Below are 9699 nucleotides of genomic sequence, written 5' to 3'. Positions count from 1 at the left end.
CCTAATGGGTCTGTAAAATAGCTTATACACCTTCAACATCCCCCATACTTTTACAGGAGATGCATCAGGCTTTGATCCACGTCCCACCGTCAAAAAACGCAATTGACGTCTTTAGACGTCATTGGCACTCTACGTTACTATTTGAATTGGCGTCTTTAGACGTCATTGGCACTCAATGAGTTAAGCACCTCTCGCGAATAATGGTGAAAACAGCCAACAAAACTTTTTTCAGACATCAAATCCTAAAATAAAATAAACACATAAAATAAATGGACCAGGCCTACCTCACTCAAGTCTCCACAGTCTACTAGGGCTGCCCCCTCCCGGTCGATTGGTTGGTCGATATGCTCTTGGTCGACCAGATTCACGTTAGTCGGACAAATGCTTGTGTTAATAATTAATAAGAGAAATTCAATTTCATAACAAGAAAAGCGATCCGGAACGAACGTGCCGCGGAAGCAAGTTGCAACACAGACCTTTTCTAGAAGCGCACACAGGAGCAGAACCACAGTTAGCAGTCTATCTAGACTGAAAGGAGAGCAACCAGCAGAGCGATGGAATTAACAATTAAATTGGTCAGCTACCGAGCACAAACAATGGACACGTTTCAGCATGCAACCACCATCAGCTGTTAACGAGCGGCTAACGTTACGTTACGTTACCTTATGAGACTACAGTCATCAGTGAGACTCTACGTCCTCAGAGATACACTCCAACTCTGGTTATGTTAGACAGACTGTTATAAGATGTTACTGTAATAAATCGCAAAAGCTGTCTAGCTCTCCTTTCTGCCAACTAATTAACCATGCCACATGTGCTAACATTACATAACCATAACCATCGCACACGCTTTCTGAAAGCTGTTTCCCATCATAGCGTTAGCTGAAGACACTGGCTAAAGAACTGGAGTTGGTCCCCGGGCGCTGCACTGCGGCTGCCCACTGCTCCTAGTTCTAGGAAGGTTCCTCGTAGAGGATGGGTCAAATGCAGAGGATGAATTTCCCCATGGGGATAAATAAAATATAACTTAACTTAACTTAATATGGCCAGGTGGTGCACGTGGGCACGGTGATCAGTCTGTCCATTCCGGTAACGTTACAATGCTGCAAATAGCTTTTATTTATAATGATCAGGTATAGTGCACTCAGTAGTCAGTACACTGCAAAAAATAAGAAAAAAAGTACACTGCTGTTGTGGCTAGAGATGCAGCGGTATACCGTTTGAAGGTATACCGCGGTTTGAAAACCGCGGTATACCGCCGTCATACCTTCCCCACGGTATCAGCTGTTTCCCCAAAACAAAGTGCCCAGGTCGCTTGCAGAGTGCAGCTTACGCGGCCCCTCCCCCTGGCTGCATGCCTACCTAGACTAGAGCACAGTAGAGAGGAGCTGTCCCTGACTGTGTTTACAACCGTGTGTGTGATCATGGCTGAAGCAGGAGAACGCAAGGACCCCCCTGAACTTTCCCCCATCTAAAAAGACGACGTCGGCTGTATGGGAATATTTCGGCTATTGTAAAAACACAGATGGTCCGCACATAAAGGTCCGCAATACCGCGATACTATGAAACTGCGGTATTTTTGTCAAAGGTTATCATACCGTCAAACTCATACCGCTGCATCCCTAGTTGTGGCTAGATCAATTTTATTTAATCAGAGCCTGAAGGCAGCAAGACAAAAGATAAAAGACAAAAGAGAGAAATAACAGGAGAGTTTGGGAAATAACGTTACTCACAAGAAGGTAAGCTCATATCCAGAGACACAGTAAACACGATTTTCTCTGACCAAGCAGTCATCTGCAGTGTTTTCACATCAACGTATGGTACCGGCTCCGCAGCCCTGGAACCTCGACAGATCAGAGGTGGTGCTAAAAAAAGTATAGACTCAGCCGAGGTTGCATCGGTTTTTGACTGGTGGAAAGCCAAAAAAAGCGCGTAGGGCCGCGCCGCGCCAATACCAGCGCTGGAAACGAGTACAAAGTGATGGGGACACCAGTAGAGGAGTAGATTCATATCTCTCAATACCAAGAATTGACATCTTTCCAACATTAGAATAATAAAAACATGACATTGTGGTCTTGCCGTGACACGTAGTTCATAGTTTCTTATTCTAAATCCGAGTCTGTTGTTTTTCAGGATGCTGACTTGACCCATGGTGCGGATGTCTGACCAGTGGGGCCCTACTGCCCTCTGATGTTGTCTGGGACTTGTCCATGGCTTCTAAGAAGAAGCAGAAAGGCATGGTGCATCGTGAGGAAGGGGCCACTGCCCCAGCAGTGGCTGCCCCTCCACCGCCTTGCTTTGTTGTCCTGAAACCAGGCAAGGCGAGTGAAGGCGGACCGGAACAAGGTGACCTCGTCACCAACAAAGAGGCAGACGCGATGATCAAATCCAACATGTGCTCAACAAAGGATGTCAACAAGGTGTCCGCTACACTCCCCATGACCAAACGTCTGGCCAGTTCCAATCCTCAGTTGGACACCCTGTCGCCCGATAGCACCTGCAAAGGCGTCAAAGTGACGCTGGACAACAACAGCATGTGGAACGAGTTCTTCAGATGCAAAACGGAGATGATTCTAACTAAGCAAGGCAGCAGGATGTTCCCCTACTGCCGTTTTCGCATCTCTGGCTTGGAGCCATCCAAGAAGTACTTTCTCTTCATGGAGATCCAGCCTGCGGACAACAGTCGCTACAAGTGGACCGGGCAAAACTGGCAAGCTGCTGGGAAGGCAGAGCGCCACGTAAAGAGTCAGCCATTTGCCCATCCTGACTCTCCATCGACGGGGCAACACTGGATGCAGAATCCAGTCTCCTTTTACAAACTGAAGCTCACCAACGACGTCTCAGACCAGGAGGGGAACATTGCCTTGCATGTGAGTCACCGGTACTTGCCGCGGCTGCGTGTAATACCGTCTGACAAAGCTGCTAAAGACACAAAGCTAAATGGGCCCCATGTTGTGACATTCACGTTCCCACAGACTGAGTTTATGGCGGTCACGGCTTACCAGAACTCTCAGTTTGCTCAGCTGAAAGTTGAATACAATCCCTTTGCTAAAGGCCTGAAGGAGGATGGATCCAGTTCGTGGGCATCGAAGCTGAAATCAATCACCGACAAAGCCTCGCGTAAAGAGGGAGGTGCACCAACTAACGAGCAACATCCTGTGAAAAAGAGCTTGAAGTCGTTGCTTGCAAACCATAAGCCTAGAAGCTCAAAAGTAGTGGACAAGAACTCGCAGACTCCAGATGTCCAGAAAACCTGCACTACAGACAAAGACCAGTTAGCTGCGAAGGCCACCGGAGAAAGTTCTTGGTAAGAGCAATGCCTTGTTCTCCCAACTCTTATCAAATCTCAAATTTGGAGTCAATTACAACACTGAAGTAGAGCCTGACCAATACTGGATTTTTGTGGCCGATACCGATATTAAGGAGTAAAACAATTCTGATATCGGTATATCGGCAGATATTCTTATTATATATACACATTATATTTAAAAAAAATTGCAATGATCCCTCAAATATTAAACACTTGACAAAGATATGACTTGACATGACTTGAGATATGTAATGAAGGCAGGATATTTTACAGTTTATCAAAAATTGAAGAAAGGAGCTGTTAGGAATTTAAATGACAAAATTTAATTGGAAGTAATTGTACCTGTGTACTACAAAGAGTTTAACAAACAGAGTGCATCTTCATGAAGGTGATACGGGCAAGATCAATACCGCAACGCGTTTCAACCGTTGGGTTTTCATCAGGCTGTATGATGAATACAGCCTCACGAAAACCCAACAGCTCCTTTCTTCAATTTTTTATATTCTACTGTGCCTGCTGAGCTGTTCTGGTCCACACATTGTGTGTTTTTCCTATTTTACAGTTTAACAATACACTTCATTGTCCAAAATGACATCGATGTAAAACGAATATATTCAACTTGAGTTAAATGAGAACTAAGCTTTTTTTTACAACCTGGGCCTTATTTCCAGCTTTAAATGTGATTTTTAATTCACCCTGATAACTTTGGTTTGATAAACAAGCGTGGAAACGTTAATCTGTTTTGACCTGCGAGGTGAAACCGAGGAATTAGGCTTATTAGGGGCATGTGAAATGCATCTATTTATGTCCTGTATATAGCTTATTTTCCGACACTCAGCGGCTCATACCCTTATTATATCATACAGACAATCAAAAAAATAACAATCTATTTACGTCGGTGCTACGTCCGCAGCCTGTGGTTTGCTGTCTGTCACATTGGTAGAGATTAGGGATGTCAACGGTTAACCGTTAATCGATTAACCGTCGCTAACGTCGTTGTTCGGTTATTGCTGTCGGTCTATCAGTTAATATTAAAAAAAAAAATTTTTTTTTTTTTTTTTTTTTTTTTTTTTTGTCTATTTACTCAATGAGCTCATGCCCAAACAAGGCGTGTCTATTTAGATGCTGAAATGTTAATGCTTTTTGTGTTAGAAATTCTAACACAAAAAGTATTTGTGTTGAAATGTTGATGCTTTTTGTTAATGCTTGTTAATGCTTTTTGTGTTAGAAATTCTAACACAAAAAGCATTAACATTTCAGCATCTAAATAGACACGCCTTGTTTGGGCATGAGTTCATTGAGTAAATAGACACACACAAAAAAAAAAATTTTTTTTTTTTTTTTTTTTAATATTAAAAAATTATGAATTAACCGATAGGTTAATCGATTATTAGCGTCGGTTAATCGAAAGTGAAATTAACCGAAAATTGACATCCCTAGTAGAGATATAATATAGATGTTCCCATTCCACCGCTGCTGGTGGAATCCATGACGTTATTCCGGACCGGCTCAAATAAATACGTGCGGCCATCGAATTCAAATGAATCGTCCATAATCTTGAAATCAGATAAATATCTGCTGTGTTTAGCTACAGTAGGCTATTCACCTTATACAGCCCCGCCCACTTGACCCATTGTATCACGACTTCCTGTTCAAAACGCCGGCTGTTTTACCTGCTCAAACTAGTCTGACTCACCTGGTCAAACCTAGTTTGACTCACATTATGAGTCAAACTAGGTTTATGGGTCACAGGAAGTGGAAATACAATGGGAACTTCCGATTGTATTTACATTTCCTGTTAGTCTCTCAGGCCAGACGGCCTCTTCTACATAAGGTGAATAGGCTAAGCTAGACAACAGACCCTGGCTGCTGCAAGTCAACTAAGGCCTTTCACATCAGGGCGAGTTGAAAGCACATCCGGGACAAAGCAGAGATAAGCCTTCAGTAGCTATAAACCTAGCATGCTAAAAACACGGCTGATATTTATTTGATTTCGAGATCAAACAAAGTTTTTTTCTTTGGGAACATCATTTGCAATTGAAAAAAGGCAATAAATTGCCTAAATATAAATAAATCGTGACTTAAGTATCATGACTATCGTATCGTGGGGCATCTGGTGATTCCCACCCCTAATATTCATGTGGTGTGATAACCTGTAGTCCATATATTCCAAGTGGATATAATGTTCTGGTTATATGATTGATATCACTAATATGATGATGGTTCTTTTTTTCCTCAGCAGTAAGGCACGTCCTCCTCAGAAGTTGTTTTCTGAACTGATCCGGGAGGCTCATGTTTCACTGAAAAGATGCAATATGGAGCAATTATGCATCAATAACACTACTTCTTGCAAATGCGAGCAAACTGACATTAAGAACACAGTTGTCAAAAACAAAGGAAACGATGCTGCTGATCACAGTTTGTCTCGCAAAACAAATACTGAAATATCTTCAAAGACAGGTGAAAATGTAACAAAGAAAAATGTTTTGGAATCTTCAAAGGAGGAGAAGCACCATAGGAATTTGTTGAACTGCAAGGATCCTGTCAAGGCAGACTGTGCCGTGGTGGAGAAGTCTTCACCAGAGCTTGCTCCTGCTCCAGCAGTGTCCCAAAAATCTTCTGTGAACTCTGAGGGAAAAAGTATGTCTGAAGCTCAACTCGAAGACAAGGCAAAGCCGCAGAAACGGCCAGCGTCCTTGCCTCTGCCAGCCCTCGCTCTTTTCCTGAAACAACATAGAGCGAAGCCCAGGCAGCTCAAGACCCGACCCAAGACTCCGCCAGCTTCACCGCCTCAATCCCTGTTAGCAGCTCCTTCTGATGTGTCTGCTGGTCCACCTACTGATCACACCAGCAACCGAACAGATCCTCCAAAGGATCTTCGAGGGGAGATCAACACACTGGGCAGCCAAGCCTCCAGTTGCCCTAGTTCAGATCGTTATCCACCTGGAAAGGTATCGGATGTTATCGCTCAAGTAACTGAAACAGGTCACCAGGATTCCAGTGCTTCATGTCTTGCTGCAGTCACCACTACAGATCACAGGGGACCAAGAACGAATTGCCTGCCCTCAGTTCCAGTTGCTGAGAGTCCAGAGCTAATGGTGCCAGATAGTGCACCAGTGTTCCCCAACTCGGATCAGCCATTCTATACCGCTGGGACAACTGTATCTACCATCTCCTCATGTCTTACTACCTCGTCTGCATCTCACATGTCGTCACCAAACTTCGACACAATGTTACCTATCCCTCTAGCGCCCCAAAGACAGACCTTTAAAGAGTCTACCACACTACCATTAAGCCCGTCACCTATGAGGCCTGCCCCCTTGCTCTCGGACTCTGAATGCTCGCCGTTTGGCTTTGAGCCGTTGTCACCTGCAAGCTCGCCAGAGCCTCTACCTTCACTGCCTTCTTCGTTCGTATTCGAGCTGAACTCCCCTGACTTGGTACCCACTTCAAAAGGCGTCCCACCTGGACAGTTACCACACAGTGAAGATTCTGTGTTTAAATGGCATACAGTGTTACCTCTACCCGACCCATTCTTAACCACATTTACATCATTTCTACCCACACCACAACCAGGTCCTCTGTTGCCTTCCAGCACGCCACCCTTGTTGCCTTCCCAGACTTCCTCGCACCCTGATCCGCAGGCTCTTGGCACTGCCATATCCTTGCCTTCCTCTGACCCAGTGGCATCATTTCAAGAAAGCGATCAGTCGCTACCCTTTCCAGGGGACTTGTCTCCCCTCGCACTTCAGCTATCACTGTCTCCAACCTTTTCTTCATTAGATGGAGGTGGCTTGTCGCCCACGCCTTCAATCCAAGACCTTGTGCACTTTTTCTCTATTGGTGATAATCTCGGAATGGAGGTGGATTTCCCAAACACGGAGGCAGCGCCAATTCCCTGTCCAACTCCAAATACGGTAACAGCCAGTGCACACGGCCCCACGGTAACAGCCAGTGCACACGGCCCCTCTCCGGAAGTAGTGCAGCCGTCTGAGGGCGATAAGCCCCAGAAATGCAAGAAGAAGCGGGGAAGGCCCCCCAAGACGGACAAGGCTCTGAGCAAAGTCGACACCATCGATACCAGCATGCACCCCAACCTGGAGGCAGTGGAGGAGCAGTTATTTGTCTCTTTTACATCAAAGGTAAAATCAAACCGCTGTATTTGCTAGTGAAGTGGATGATGGCTTGATGTAGAAATACAGCAGAACCTTCTGCAATTTAGAGCGATTGACACCTTGCCAGTGGATCAATTTATTAAACAGGGATGTCGTTATCTTGTATAGTTTCTCTGTCCCGTTTTGAAATAAAAGGATATGAGTAGAGTTGAAACCATTATCAGGAATATTTATGTATTTGTTTGTTTCTGCAGCTGAGCACGAGAGGAACATCTATATCTTAACTTATATGTAAAAACAAATTTTAATTGGCAATTTAAAAAATGCTTAAATGCTAAGTTGCTTCACAAGTCTTACGGCCTTTAACTATAAACTGCAACACTGCCAACCCTCTGTGAGCACAGTCATAGGACAAAATTGGAAGAAAACTTGTCTTTTAAAGTCGATCACATCCCTGGTTATACCAGGATTGGCCAATGTCAACTCCAGTCCCAGACACGCCCACTTTCCAATGCTCAAATCAAACTCCTCCACACGCTATGTCCCTCCTCTTTATGCTGTTTCAGTCAGACTATATCACACAGACCATCTCAGACCCATTTCATCTTGACTTTATATAAAACATGTTGAGTTAGTGGCTTAAAAGGCCTACAGTTATCCATGCGTGAGGAACGGGCCTGGCTCTTTGAGTTACCAAAGAGCCAGGCCTGTCTAGTTTGTTGTTGTTTGAACTACAAATAGAAATTAATTTATGTTTAGTGCAATCATCAGCTTGCATGTGATGGTACTGTTATTTGTAAGGAATACTTGAAGGTGTGACTTAATAACATGCATACAAAGAGTTACTTGAAGGTCTCATTAATAACCAGCATACAGAGAGTTAAAAGCTAAAGTCACATTTCAGGAAGCCCTGAGACTTCACCTGGGGGATCCCTCTGAAGGCCCAGAGACCATCGCACAGCCTGTCACTGAACCACAGCAACTCACCGACGCAACTCAGCAAGTCACCCAGGCAACTCAGCAACTCACCCAGGCAACTCCGCAACTCACTGAGGCAACTCACAATGGTAAGCAGCAGACTATAGTTGGGTTTCCATCCAAATGTATTCAAAATTTTAACCGAATTTTCAGTCGGCAAAAGAAAATGAGAAATTATGCCAATAAGAACAGGCTCGGTAGCCTCATCAAAGTGGCCAATAAGGTTTCTAGGAGAAGTCAAGCCTAGCTTGTAGACTCCACAAGAGGCAGGTGCTGAGGGAAGCCACTTCCCTCCTGGAGTGCCCAGATCACCCTCTTCGGTCTGAGTTTGAACTTTTGCCCTCAGGGCGTCAGCTGAGGGTGCCCGCTACGAGGACCAAGACATTTAAACTCTCTTTTGTCCTGGCTGCTATTCATTTATTGAACAGCAGGTGGCACTTCATCTTTCTGGTATTGTGCCTTTGCACAGGTTGCCCACTGACGTTACGCACTTTTGACCTTGCTGATGCTGCTACTTTTGTACTTTTTTTTATCTGTCTGCCCGCTGCCCTGTTTTATTGTGCATTCCTTTATAACTGGGAACTGGTAATCTTACGGTTCAAAGGTCATGAGCTGGGACAGTGACGTCACCAGAGCTGGTATTTCCCATTCCAAACTCGTAGGAGCCTCAGCAGCACCAACCTCAAAAATCCAAGATGGCTGCGCCGCGCAACAACAGTAGTTATAATCATAGTAATGTTGTTTAGCACTTCTGTTTTGTCTGTGTCATTAAATCAGCTGTACACTCAGCACTGCCTAACTTCTATCTGTGTGGACATGAGGCTGCAGTGTTTGTATGCGCAAAATGCTGCGAAATGCCATGTTATCAACTGTTATTGTTGCTAACAATGGCTAGCGACTGGATCTGACCAATGAACAGTGAACTTCCCAGCTCAAGTTTTCTGCAAATGGAACGCTAACAAAACGGATGTGACGTCATTTAGCCTCCACATCCCAGTTATTTTGCGATAAAGGAACGCACGATACGTTTTTTAGTCGTTTATCAGTATTTTAGTGTTTGTGTAGCCATTTCCAAACATGAAGTCTGGCCTATGCCCGTTAAATCAGGTCTGGGTATTTCCCGGAGTTACCATTCCAGACATGAGGGATCGTTATTTCTATGAGGAAAATGTTCCGGTGTAGAGACTAGAGATTGGGGGGTGGAGTGGAGTGGGGGGGTGGGGGGGTTGAGATGTGTTGCACACTAAAGTGTGCAGGCAGGAATCATGGTGTTTATGTGAGGCAGACTTTTAATTA

At 44.6% G+C, this 9699-nt stretch overlaps 1 protein-coding gene across 1 annotated transcript in view; it reads left to right on the top strand.

Annotated features, from left to right (window-relative positions):
* Nucleotides 1-2210: 2210 nt before the first annotated feature.
* mgaa (MAX dimerization protein MGA a) overlaps nt 2211-9699 on the top strand; it is a gene marked incomplete at its 5' end in the record, with an annotated part of 75719 nt that continues 68230 nt past the window's right edge. Inside the window, 4 exons of the mRNA XM_083633185.1 lie at nt 2211-3132; nt 6560-6750; nt 7174-7452; nt 8330-8492. Coding sequence (XP_083489311.1) covers nt 2211-3132; nt 6560-6750; nt 7174-7452; nt 8330-8492 — 1555 coding nt within the window. The remainder of the gene's footprint in view (nt 3133-6559; nt 6751-7173; nt 7453-8329; nt 8493-9699) is intronic.

Source organism: Poromitra crassiceps (assembly GCF_964638095.1).
Source record: "Poromitra crassiceps genome assembly, chromosome: 3".
NCBI lineage: Eukaryota > Metazoa > Chordata > Actinopteri > Beryciformes > Melamphaidae > Poromitra > Poromitra crassiceps.
The sequence above is the reverse complement of the archived record's forward strand: the minus strand, read 5'-3'. Positions and strand labels throughout refer to the sequence as shown.